At 46.0% G+C, this 14,009-nt stretch overlaps 1 protein-coding gene across 7 annotated transcripts in view; it reads right to left on the bottom strand.

The window, feature by feature from the left end:
- Nucleotides 1–14,009, bottom strand: part of Enox1 (ecto-NOX disulfide-thiol exchanger 1) — a 563,193-nt gene that overhangs the window by 45,871 nt on the left and 503,313 nt on the right. For all 7 annotated transcript variants that reach the window (XM_041675367.1, XM_041675356.1, XM_041675382.1 and 4 more), the window contains 2 exons: nucleotides 6,651–6,758; nucleotides 3,533–3,589 (listed from right to left, as the gene is read on the bottom strand). In XM_041675367.1, coding sequence (XP_041531301.1) covers nucleotides 3,533–3,589; nucleotides 6,651–6,758 — 165 coding nt within the window. The remainder of the gene's footprint in view (nucleotides 1–3,532; nucleotides 3,590–6,650; nucleotides 6,759–14,009) is intronic.

The raw sequence follows: 14,009 nt of genomic DNA, 5'->3' as shown, positions 1-14,009 counted from the left end.
ATCCGGGTCCACCTCTCCCTGAAGGGGAGTCACAGCACTTAGTTCTGCTCCATTTGCGCTTCTCTAGGGTTTTAAAGCTGTGTAGGATTTATCAGATATTGCTGGGTCCTCCCTCTTTCTATGGGGAAGGTCCTTCCAATAAAGGTCCTACCTCCAGAGTGACCCGAGTCCCACCATTGCCACAGGAGTATTGGCCTGAAGACACAGGCCTGAGAGAGTACAATGATACAAACAAGTTTTGAAGGGCCAGGTACAGGCACATGAACGGGGAGTCAATGCTCTCTTGCTCTGTGTGTGTGTGTGTGTGTGTGTGTGTGTGTGTGCGCGCGCGCGCGCACGCATGTGTACACGTGCATGCAAGCGAGTGTGTATATCTTCATTTCACATACTCCACAGCCTAACACAGCACACATGCCACAGGAAGCTTGAGCTCTACTGATACCTAACACATAATGACCACGTCAGTATTGGCCAGGAAACCACAATAGTCCTACAAGGTAGGCAAGATATTAATTTCATTTCAGAGGCAAGAAAACAGGCTCAGGGGACCACTCGGTGGCACTCGAGCAATCAGTGGCAGAGCCAGCCAGGGTCGAAACAGCTTAGCACCTGGATCTGCTGCTTGCCCTACACTTTGCTTCCTCCTCCTAAGAACATCTGTGGTTTACTAAGAGTAGGATGGCAGGGTGTATGGGAACACAAACTTAGGGGCTCGACGGGCCGAGGGCAGCAAAGAATGGCCAGAAAGCAGCTGCCGGGAAACTAGAGAGGAGTCAGGAGTCACAGTGTCCTGCTAGGGTCAGACCTCACTGGAACGTCACAGAGCTCTCAGCATGAAAGGGCAGGGTAGGTGAAAAGTCCTTCTCCATCTCTATTCTCTCCCCAGATTAAGACCCAGGTCCCCAGAGGCCAGGCCACTATGAAAAGAATGGAATTCAACCCGAGCTGTTCTTTCCCTTGAGACTATGACCCCATTTTCCCAAGGGAGTTGTTTATTCTTAATTGCTTAGGGACACAGTATATACGTGCTTATTGGGTTTTTACCCAAATCAAGACACCCTGAAACTAGAAAATGGGCTGGACACTCATAGGACCTTCCTCATACACACAATTAAAACCCGACGGTTAACGATGGCTTTCTGCCACTGTGCTAACCCTGAAGACGGCTCCTTGTGCCGTATCTCTTCCACCCTCTCCTAACATCTTGGCTCTGACAGGTTTAAAGACAGCGCTGAGGATTTACTTTCTTAAGGAGACAGCATGAAAAACAGAGCAGTCCTTTTTCTTTTGTGTTTTGTTTTATCGTCGGGTGGGAACGGTGTTGTGCTTGACAGCAGTAACCTTCAACATCGCCCGTTAAACCTCTCCACAGATGGCCAATGATTTCTTTCACCTCCACATGGGAGGGAGCCGCACTGTGTAAACAGAGGCCTGTGGGTGGCAGCTCCTCTGGAACAGAGAAGGGGATCAGAGGGAAAGTGTGCGTGGGAACCACACAGACCAAGTCGCTCCGCGTGCTGCAGGCTTCTGCTGCCACTGTGTGTCATACCTCCTCAGGGCTCCTACACCTCTCCCACTCACGGTCCAGACACAGACATGCATGTTAGGATAACGGGCATACAGATGTGGAGGGGTCACCGAGAAGATACAACATGAGAACAGATCCCTTTCTTTAAGATTTTGATATCTCTTACACATAACTGCCAGGGACCAGGCGAGGAACACGGCAGGCCTGGGGATCTGAGAGAGCTTGAGGATGGAAATCAAGGGAAAATTTGCAGCTTTGATTGGCAGGAAAGAAAGTGGGGTCTGGAAGAAATGAGGTAGATAAAGACGCTGGAATTAAGGCCAGCGTTAAAAGTTGGGTACATATGAAAGACTGGCCTTGCCTATCTGCCACCAGCATACCCAGATCCAAATACATTGATACTATGGAAAACTGGCAAGTGTGGGCTAAACTGTGCCAATTCTCTCAGACAGCTAGGCTTTGAAGCTGACCTGTTTGGCGTTGAAGTAATTTTAAATTACCCTGGGCACATACTAACAGAGCGGCTGATATGGGCACAGGTGTGTCTCTTTTAAGGGCATATCCATTTTAACATGCCAGGCCAGGTGCTGGCCAGTCTGTTGGTGCTCAATACAATGCAAAAGCAGTGACTAAGTGACAAGCTTATCATAAGCTGGGTGGTGACACTAAAGCCTAACTCAGAGACAAGACTTGAGTCTTGGAGTGGACTCCTCTTTGTCCTCCAATCCTGGTATCGTAGGCACATGTGGCATGCCATGTTTTGTTTTCATTTATCTGGGTGGTGGCGATTTGAACGACTTGCTTGGGAGCACTCTTACCCACTGGACCATCTCTCCAGGCCCATGATGGGGTTTTAAGGAGAGTTTAGCTCTCCTTTCTCCCAGTGAAGGCAAGGAGCTTACGAAGGTCACATAACTTATCAAGATGAGCAGAGTAAGCAGCAGAAGCCTGGGTTTTGAACTGTATCTCACCTGAGCTGCCTCACTCTTTTGAATGGATTACAGCCTGTGCTCCTGCGTTCCTTGGCCTGAGTGTAAGTTCCCTGAGAGCAGACAGCATGCCTGAGGGTCCCTGAGTCCCTGCCCATTCCCCATCAACACGGGGAGCGCTCCGTCAAGCACCCTACGTTTAAAAGCTACCCGGTAGGAATAGTAAGTAATTACAGCGAGGGAGATCTGGGCACTATGATTATTAGGCTTTGTGCTGCATATAATTAAAACAAGAGTGAACATGAAATATATAATTTCTTCTAGCTCTGGCTTAATCAGGCATTCATTACCATGTCTGATTTGGTGTTCTGTGAAAAGGACTGCTTAGTAGGCATTTCCTCTGAGGAAGCTAATCAAATACAAAACAGAGATCAGAAAGGGTGGTGAGAAGAAAGACACCAAAGCACGCAGAGGGGCAGTTCTCAGCAAGGGGCATTACTCCACCTGAGGTACAACTTTCGGGAGTCTCGAGAAGATGAGAAGATGTAAGAACAGTAAGAGAAGGAAGGGGGCCAACCAGGATCTAGCAGCATCGTCCAGATGCAGTGTGCTGCTGGGTGGAGCAGAAACCACAGATGGGTGTACTTTTCACGGGTATGCTGGGCATAAAGAGGTGTGCGGAGACCTCTTTAACACGTCAATCACTTGCCAGATGTCTTCATTGACAAGCAAATGTCATAGTGACAAAAGCAGAATACAGCTCAGCATGCTGAGTCTTGTCCCGTTTGCTCTCCTGACACATGTTGCTTTGGCAAAGCAAAGGTCCAGAGAAAACTCACTGCAATTAGAATTTCTGATGGAGGTTTAAGCTGAACCTTTGGGGAACCAAAGGTAATAATAATGGTGAGTGTCTATCACATCTTATTACCAAAGCTTATATTAGAAATCTGTTGAGCAATCTTGAGCTCCTGAGAGGCAGGGCTCCTGATTTCCCTCACGTTATAAATAGAGAGCCATGCCCCAGGGATTCAACCAACACCAGGATGAAGTGCAAACACCAGGTTGCGGTACCTACATTCGCATCCTCGTGGCTGTGGCCGTTCGTCTCCACCAAGTCCTTGGTACCTTTTAGCTGCAACGGTTAAGAAAAAAAACAAGAGAAGAGAATAAGCAAGCATAGTCACTAAGCATACATCATCCTGTTAACGCGCATACATCTGAGGCTGCATTTTATAAAACTTCTGAGGGCAAACAGATGGAAAAGATAATTACAGTGAGTCTTACTGAAGCCAGTTTGTGACCAATATTTTATAAAGCTTGAGGGTTGGCAAAAAAAAAAAAGGAAGAAAAAAGAAAAGGGATCTTGGTCATTATTTCTTAAGCAAGATTAGAAAGCAGTTCTATAGACATAAGATATAGAAAACTGGTTCTTCAGAATACTAAATGGTTTCATTTCCTGGTGGGATTGCCATTAATTTAAACCCTGCAGTATTTGCAAGTTGCCACCAGCTAATGGATGTTCTGCTAACGATCGCTGGGGAATGATGGGCTTCCAGCCACAGAACGCACTGCAGTCTGCTGTGGATGTCTGGAGGGCAGGGCAGGCATGACTGACGCGGCATAGCAGTCTGAGTCGTTCAAGAGCAGGACTAGGAAGACATCTCTGGTCAGGGACAGTCTGAGTCGTTCAAGAGCAGGACTAGGAAGACATCTCTGGTCAGGGAAATTTTAGAATTAAAATTCGTTTGCAAATGAGATTTTTTGCAGCAGCATCCCCGACCTGCTCAAGAGTAACCGGTTATTGGAGATTTCAGGAAACCTTTAGAATCTATCCTATCCTGACTGGGACTAGACCTGTGGTGACTGAGGACAAAGGACAAGGGAGCTGGCCTGGTCTCTGGGTCACCTTTCTTCCCAGTTTGTGATGCTCAGGCAACAAAACCAGCACCTTTCTTTCTGCCCAATAGAAAATATTTGTGGGAAAATAAAATCATTTATACCTCCGTGCTTGATTCAGAACATTGTTTACGGAATGGTCATTTGTTCATATTAAAGAGAAAGGATCACTGGGCTTTCAGGATGTCTTCACTTTCATGAGAAAGCCACGCCCAGAGAGGTCTTGTTAAAGGCTTGGCAACCTAGGTTTTGAGGGGGAAGCAGCCGATTATGGATCTAAGGCTGTTCGGTTGACTGTCACTTTAATGTTAGCCCAATTAGCCACAACAAAATCGTGTTCCCTCTTTCTTGGGGCTCCATCGTCAATGGTTGTATGCTTGACAATACAAGGGCATGGTGTAATGCAGGACATACAGGAATACGGAAAGGCACAGGCCACAGTGACAGGAACGTTCTATCAGCGTGTACGAGGAGAGTCTGTAAACACTATCCTCTATTGGCTTAAAATTCCTTACTATGGGATTCCCCTTCTTCCTTTTCAGTGCCCCGTCTGCTCATCTTCCTCTGTCAGGTAATGTGTGCGTGTGCAGCCTCCCTGGGCTCAGGTACTCTTGGTGCCATTCATTTCACATTTCCACTGCAGATGGGAAACGCCCCTTTTTTCTCAGTCATACTTTATAGGTCTTTAGTAGTTCTGGTTGTTCTGAGTTCTTTTCACAGTCTGTCTCTCTCTCTCTCTCTCTCTCTCTCTCTGGAGAGCAGAGTGTGATGCACCACCAGTGGCTGGGATGTACCCTGCATACCCCAGCGAGCCTTCCTTCATACATTCCGTACAACCCATCTCTTTTGATGAGTGGGTTTAGCCCTTAAATCAGAGGGTAGGATTTGAGTCATCTAGAAAAATGGAACAAGCATCCCAGCAAATGTTATCTAAAACACAAAACAAGCCCCCACCCCACCCCAGAACGACAAAAACAAACAAACAAAAACCCAGAAAACCCCTACAGAGACCAGCACAATCACAGAGCTCTGTCTGTGAGGTCCAGATTAAATATAAACTTTGCTTTAATGTCACGGGGAGGGTGACAGTGCCATTACACATCCTAGGAAGGAGGCCACTGTGGACTTCATTAGCCAAAGTTCTCAGCTCCAACTAACAGACCCTGACCCTTGCAGATGCAGCCTGCATTGATAGCAGCTGTATTTCAGAAAGGCTTTTCCTCCAGACCTATGAATGTTTATGAACTACCTAAAAATCACCTTCCCTCACAAAATGCTTCCTCTTTCAGTGAAAATGAAATAGTTTTTAAATTCCCAGTCCACTGTGAAGTCACTGAGTGACAGTTGACTAAAATCTTTCTTTCTTCTTTTATTTTGTTTTGTTTTTTGTTTTGTGTTTCAAGACAGAGTTTCTCTGCCCTAGAACTCACTCTACAGACCAAACTGGCCTTGAATTCAGAGATCCGCCTGCTTCCTTGTGCTGGGATTAAAGGCGTGTGCCACCACTGCCAACCCAAAGCCTCTCCTTTGAAGGTATTTAAATGGTATAAATAAAGTTCTTATAAGTATACTTGAGGAACAATTTTAAAACAATCTATATTTTGGTTAAAGAAGGCTGGGCTTGCTATTTGTGTTTCTTGACATGTCTTATTAACATTCATTACTTGTTGCCTGAAAACCAAGGACAGAAACTGGAAAGGCTTCCCAGGGTACGCAGGTTTTTTCAGCAGGGACAGTGGGGCTTGGCTTTCACTCTGCGGACCCCTCTTACGCTACTGTAAGACTAGGCTTCCCCATGCACTGATCAACGTCAGGTTCCTCTTCCCTATCAGAGCCAGAAGGAAGCCAGACTGCAAATGAAAATTCTGTGGCTTACTAGGATCAGATAAGGGGCCCGACACAGGAAAGATACATTTTTAATGTCTCTCTGCATCAGCCCCTGCTTATTCCCATGTCTGTAGGAACATCATGGATTATGCTCAATTCATTTTCCTAGCTCTTAGACTGGAGAGAAACAAGCAGCTTCCTTTGAAACATGACTTCACTGCCGGTAGTTTAACATGGTATCAAAACCATCTGTCTTCTGGAGGAAACAATAACATAACTTGGGTGGGCTTGGATCATCAGAGGGGATGGGGGGTGAGGACAGAGTGGTTGAGAATGGCATTATGAATCCCAGAGGGCAGGACTGGATTGGTCTCCTGCAGGTTCCCTTGAGCCCTGTCTGCATGGGTGACAGCCTGTGTTTGCAGTGTCTGGACTGACTGGGAGAGCAGGGGAGGAGTTGGCTCACTCACTTGTTCCTGGAGCACTTTTAGCAAGGCTTGTGTGTGAGACTGCTCCTCCTTCGCCTGCTCCAGCTCGGACTTCTTGTTATTCAGCTCCTCCTGGATGGCCAGCAACTGCTGTGGAATCAACAGAGAGCTGGGGTAAGGGGAAGTGGGAGTGGGCAAAGGCCAGGTAAAGGGAAGGGGGTCAAAATGTCCTCCAAACAGCATGAGCTTTGTTTGTTTGCTTTATAAGCATAAAAGCTTCATCCAGACACCAGATAACTTTAGGTTTCCCCACAATTGAAAGGAGTCCTGCAGTTTTGGACATACATGCAGGCTATCTATGATACTGATATTTAATATTTGTAAAGACAACATTATATTCCTCTGGCTAGCGAGTATTTGTAAAAAAAATCATAAAATCACGTCCATAAAACAAACTGACATATAGTAAATGAGGGGCTGGAGAGATGGCTCAGAAATTAAGATCTAGGTTTGGTCTCTAGAACCCACAGGGCAGTAGATTACAGTCATTGCAGTCCCAGGGAATCCAATGTTCTTTTCTGATTTCCATGAGTGTTTGTACACACACACACACACACACACACACACACACACACACAAAATCTTTTTTTAAAAGAAGCTAAAAATTAAAACACAGTCTACCCTCTCTTGATTTCCATATTGAAGTCAAGCTAGCTTCATGGCAACACCCTACAGCTATTTCCCCAAGTGGCAGGGGCCACAAAAGCCCTTTCTGCTTTTTCTGCTATGACGGAGATGTTTTATTGGATCAGCAGGACGGAAGCCCAACTGCAATCCATACATCAGCTGAGAAAACTGCTGATATAAGCTGTCAAAACACTAAGCTACGGCCTACACCGCTATTTTCCAGCAGGGCCACTGTGGGGACTTTGTAAGCCTTGAGCTTTCCTTGCCCTATCAATTGTAACTCATCTGGAGGCTTACCTCATCGACCCAAAGCCCAGGACCGCCCTGCACAGACGCTTTGAGGTTAATGTGCATACGGCTAGAAAATGCGTTCAAGGGCTGCAAATCTGGCCCTGGAAACAGTGATGTCTATTCAAAGCCTCTTGACAACAAAGGACCAGTTTGGAAACACAGAAGAGCGTATTCTCCTGCTGTGGTAGATAGCTAAGGCCTCTCGAGGGAAGTGAAGGAGTAGTGTGTTCCTGTCGCAGAGGGGTTGACTTCAGCAGCAGGCCACAGACAGAGTCCAGGGGAACCCGCTTGCTGGATTTTTCATGCTTAAGTCCATCACTAAGAAGGATTTCACTGAGTCTTTAATACCACCCGGTTTAGTGAAGCTGGGTGGGGGAAGTGCTCACAAAAACTAAACCAAAACAAACTGAACAAAAACAACGAGGCCCCCATGCACCCTCTCCACACCATTCCTTCTTCTGGCCTTGATAATACAACTCTTTATTTTATAACTGTGTACAGATTTAAAAATCTCCCTGGGTTTCTCTCTGAACGGTGATTTCTCTCACAACCCAGTTCCCCCTATTCTGCTATTGTGGCTCCCCTTGACAATTCATGAGCCTGAACTGTGTATCAACAACCTAGAGGACAGGAATCTGGGGACCCCTGGGGTCCTGTGGCACAGGGAGAAGCACCTAACAGATGGCAGAAACAGTGGGTTCTGCGCCTGTTCAATCATCACTGACCAGAGCACAGCCCAAGGTTGCCTGGTGTCCTGACTCAGGTGCTGAAGATGATTCTACTTACCAAAAACCTGGAAATCTAGTCAAGGGACACTTCCCATACATGAGTGGATATCGCCAGGGACCATAAAAACCTGTGTCCAGAGGTTTGTGTTTAGAATTCCAGCGCTCCTACAGTGACATGGCAGGTGGAGATAGACAAACCTCAAGGAGACCGAGAGCCTCCTGGCCTGGTGCACACACTGGCACAACAAGAGACTTCCATCTCAAGGTGGAAGGCAAAGACTGACACCAAAGATTTCCTCTAATTTCCATGTGTGCTGTGCCCATCTACACACCTACACTCATGCCTAAATAATGAATGAACATGCATACACACACATGTATTTTAAAAATATTTCAAATCCAATTTTTAATTCAAGTGAGCAAAATGAATGGGAAACTGTCTTCAAAAGGAAAGTAGTATATTTCTGCTCACTGCCCAGCAGTAGAGGGTTTGTTTTACCCATGGTGGTCTGATGTGGGAGGTCCTTCTGTACATGTGTTGCTTTTATTGGCTGATGAATAAAAAGCTGTTTTAGCCAATGGTTAGCAGAGTAAAGCTAGTTGGGAATTGGAACAGAAATGAGAGAGAAAGAGAGAGAGAGAGAGAGAGAGAGAGAGAGAGAGAAGGCATTTACAAGGAGACACCATGTAACTGATAAAGGAGAAAGACACCAGAACCTTACTGGTAAGCCACAGCCTCGTGCCATACACAGATCAATAGAAATGGGTTAATTTAAGATGTAAGAGCTAGCTAGAAATATGCCTGAGCCACCAGCCAAACAATACTGTAATTAATATAGTTCCTGCATGATTGTTCAGGTGGGGCGGCTGGGAAACACAAGCCCAGTCTCCGCTTACAGTGGCCATCCATGTGCACAGCCCTGAATTGTGAAGCTGCACAAACCTCCATATGGAGGAGTACAGAATAACGCACCACATAGCAATACAGGCCAGGTTACTTGGATGGCCATTAATTTGGCCCCATTCCCAGGGGGAGGATGTGGACGTGGTCTCCACAGGAGCTAGTCTATGACCTGTTAGTCTTGTTTGTTAATTTTCTGTTGTATCTGTAATGGCCACTCACTGTTTTAGTAATTTAGGGGAAAAAAATCAAATGGATTTAAGATTGGGGAAAAGACTTCAATATAACTCTGAACTGTTATTATCAACACTGAATAAATGAGAAGCATGGTAGAACTTTCCATTCCATCTGCATGTTCACACACACACATGCACATATATACACACACACCTAGTAGAACCTTCATCTCATCTGTGTACACACACATACACAGCTAGTAAAACCTTCCATCTCATCTGTACACACACACACACACACACACACACACACAGAGCTAGTAGAACCTTCCACATCATCTGCACACATATACACACACAGCTAGTAGAACCTTCATCTCATCTGCACACACACACACGCACGCGCACACACACACACAGACACACACACACATAGCTAGTAGAACCTTCCATCTCATCTGCACACACAAACACACACCCACACCTTTCTCCTGACCTTACTTCCCATTAAAGCCTCCATATGACCTCGTTCTTCCATGAAATTGTACTTTTAAACAAAATTCTTGCTTTCAGCCCCATACCCTTTTCTGCTCGTGTGTAGAAAATCACTTTAATGCTTATAATGTTTGGACTTTTATTTGAACTTATTTTTTTCTGATAACATATGCATTGCTGTTGTTTGTGTGTATTTTTCTGGGATACTGCCGTATTTCTTATTGTTTATTCTATTTTCAATGTGATTTACAGTTTTTGGATCCACCCATGTTAATAGTTTGTTCTGCATCTATGGGGTACATGGACCCAACTTATCCAATCTGCCCTACCAATGAAGAGTCAGCACCTTGAGTTCTCCCAGGCTGCACAAGATCACAGTGGGACATGCCAGCTCAGATACTCATCTGGTCACCTGAGCTCTAGACCAAGGGCATGCCTACAAGGTAGATGTGGAAGTTGACCCACAGGATTACGATGAGGAAACACTTACCCTCCCCACATACAGAAGAAAAACTTAGGCTTCTTATTTTTGCCAGTAAGAGGAGCTAAGCATTTTCATTGTAGCAAGCAAGTAAAATCCTGAGTGGCTGTGTATGGTTTGACATGGGCATGGCCGTGCCAAGGACCCCAATGCCTCAGAACCATGGGAACGCTAAAGCCTTCCCCACCTGAGGCTCAGAGGGATGGCAAAACCTCCATGGTTCCTTGTTTGGATGCTGATAGTGTATGCAGAAGATGTCCATTGTAGCTTTCTCCCCTGGATGATTACAGCCTGAAGCCTGCTCCCCCTACAGGTCTCTCCTTGGGAGATTAGATAAGCCTGCCTCTGTGTTCAGTTGTATATAATAACCCCTCCTCCTGCCCAGCTCTATGGGGTAACCCTGCCTCCTGTCCAGCTCTATGCAGTAGCCCCTTAACCCCTGTTCAGCTCTATGCAGTGACCCCGCCTCCTGTCCAGCTCTATGCAATAGCCCCTTAACCCCTGTTCAGCTCTATGCAGTGACTCCACCTCCTGTCTAGCTCTATGTGGTAACCCCACCTCCTGTTCAGCTCTATGCAGTGACCCCGCCTCCTGTCCAGCTCTATGCATTAGCCCCTTAACCCCTGTTCAGCTCTATGCAGTGACCCCGCCTCCTGTCCAGCTGTATGTGGTAACCCCACCTCCTGTTCAGCTCTATGCAGTGACCCCGCCTCCTGTCTAGCTCTATGTGGTAACCCCACCTCCTGTTCAGCTCTATGCAGTGACCCCGCTTCCTGTCCAGCTCTATGCATTAGCCCCTTAACCCCTGTTCAGCTCTATGCAGTGACCCCGCCTCCTGTCCAGCTGTATGTGGTAATCCCACCTCCTGTTCAGCTCTATGCAGTGACCCCGCCTCCTGTCTAGCTCTATGTGGTAACCCCACCTCCTGTTCAGCTCTATGCAGTGACCCCGCCTCCTGTCCAGCTCTATGCAGTAGCCCCTTGACCCCTGTTCAGCTCTATGCAGTGACCCCGCCTCCTGTCCAGCTGTATGTGGTGACCACGCCTCCTGTTCGGCTCTACGTGGTACCCCCACCCCTATCCAATACAATAAAGACACTGAGCTCTCTGGAGTGCTGCAGCTTCTCTACCTGAGAGCCTAAACCACGTGATCCCAGCTCTTTTGTGTGCCCCTGTGTTTATCTTTTCTTTATTCACTCCCTGTTCCAGTCAAGCCAATCCCAGTCACTCAGGATACAGCCCTTCATTTTTAAAAATGCCCATTTTCTATTCCCCTGTGACTCTGAGCAGCTCATCAGATGTTTGCAAGTCCTGGGTTTTATTTACATTTCCTAAAAGAACACTCAAAGACAAGTGTCCTACATCCCTCCCACATACCAATATCACCTGAAGAGTATTAAAAATACAGCTTTCTGGGACCCACAGAAGCCCAGGTAACTCCAAAGGCCGAAGGTGGGAACCAGGCACCATGACTTTCCTAAGCCTCCGTAGGTAGCGCTAATGAATGGCCAGGGATAGAAGCACCTTTACCTTCAGTGCTCATCAGTGCTCATTAAGTCCTCACTGGCTGCAGTGGGATTCCAGTCTCTAGCGCTCCACTTCAATTGTTCTGCTGCTGTCAGCTTTTGAAGCACTTTCTTTGCTTCTCCCCACATGCTCTCTGCGGTGACCCTAGTTGTGCCCATGGCTTAAGTATGCTGACATTTTACAAAGCTGGTCTGTTGGGCTCTTACGTTTTTTTTTTTTCAGTATTAATAAGCCTCTTAACTAGGTATGTTGCAAACTGTGCCTGTTAACACATATCTGCCTACCTGCCAACTACCCAGATATCTTCCTTACAACCCTGCCTGTTCTGTTACTTACCCTAGCCTTGCTCTCAATGACACCACCAGCTACTCTCTGGATGCTGTCTGTCCCTCTGATATCTGTTCTGCACTCCACAAGAAATAAGGGGGCCCTGACTTAAGGATACTGCAAATTCCTTGGCGCCTGAATCCCTGTCCAAGAAAATCATCACAATTGCACACAATAGCCTTATGTCTTGGTTAAGGTTTCTCTATGACAGAAAAGCAACTTGGGGAGGAAAGGGCTTATTTGGCTTACGATTCCATATCATTTTTCATCAGAAGGGAAGTCAGGACAGGAATTCAAACAGGGCAGGAATCTGGAGGCAGGAGCTGATGCAGAGGTCACGGAGGGGTGCTGCTTTCTGGCTTGCTTCATGTGGTTTGCTCAGCCTGCTTTCTTATAGAACCAAGAACCACTAGTCCAGGGATAACACCACCTACAATGGGCTGGGCCCTCCCCTCTCCCCCATCAATCACTAATGAAGAGAATGCCTATCGGCTGGATCTTTATTTATTTATTTATTTATTCATTCATTTTTTTTTTTTTTTTGGTTTTTTCGAGACAGGGTTTCTCTGTGGCTTTGGAGCTTGTCCTGGAACTAGCTCTGTAGACCAGGCTGGTCTCGAACTCACAGAGATCCACCTGCCTCTGCCTCCCGAGTGCTGGGATTAAAGGCGTGTGCCACCACCACCCGGCAGTATCGGCTGGGTCTTATGGAGGCACCTTCTCCCCCTTCAGATAGCTCCAACTTGTGTCAGGTTGACATAAGACTCCAGCACACCTTGGGTTCTTCATGGAGACATCTTTCAAGCTCTGAAACAGCTTTAGTTGGTCTTCCTTCTCTGTTTCCGAAGCACTCGCCACTGTGTCTCCCTTTCTATCCATGTCCTCAACCAGATAACTTCAGCCATGCTAAAGGCAATGCTTTAGCTCAGCCGGTATACAGTCGTTAGTAAAGGAGCAAATGCATGGAAGGATGAACGAATGCTCGCTCTCATCTTCCTACTCCAATGCAGTTAAACTGTGGTTCCACAAAGAAGCAGCAAAAACTACCCCATGCTCTCTCTCACACAGGATAATTTATTCTTCTAGGCAAACAGACATAAAAAAAAAAACCTCAGAGGAAAATTATGGCTCCACCTGACATATTTGATTCATTACTCTGTCAGTTCTAGCTATCCTTAATCTGAAGGATATTTCCTCAAAGGTTAAATAATTCCAATCAATGGATTTATAATTATGTTATTTATTCCCCATGTCCAGCTCTCTCCCCCAAAGAAACTTCCATTTGAGGGAAAAATAAAACCAATACCCTTAGTTTTTTTTTTGCATTCTATAAAATTAATGTTTTCTTTGGTCTACAAAGTATAAACTCGAGAATCTAATATTTATGTATTCAAAAACAGTGATGACCCAAACTGCTATCCTTCATTTGACTAGGCACCCTATAAAAACTCTAGTTTACAACTAGACAATTGTAGCCAGCTTTTCTGGTCCTTTCCATTGAAATTTATGAGACTATGTACTATTCTTTCTAGTTTGAATTTTTAAATACCAACGTGCCTCAATTACAGACGTTCACAGGCAGCTAGAACTTAATCAGAAGTGTCTCCCGGTTGGACCGGCTGACTGCAGCATAATTCTAATTTAACATTTGAGAGTATGGCATTAAACAGATGCACGATTACATTCTTGGGTGGTTACAACTGAGTGTGTTCCAATTAGACAATTATCCATATGCCAATCAAGTGGAAACACTCGAGCGGACAACAAGCAGGTAAATAAACGCCGCACC

The sequence above is a fragment of the Microtus oregoni genome, unplaced genomic scaffold, assembly GCF_018167655.1.
Source record: "Microtus oregoni isolate MIOR12 unplaced genomic scaffold, Mior012 000001F_ref0000356, whole genome shotgun sequence".
Lineage (NCBI taxonomy): Eukaryota > Metazoa > Chordata > Mammalia > Rodentia > Cricetidae > Microtus > Microtus oregoni.
This window is presented reverse-complemented; position numbering and strand designations above follow the sequence as displayed.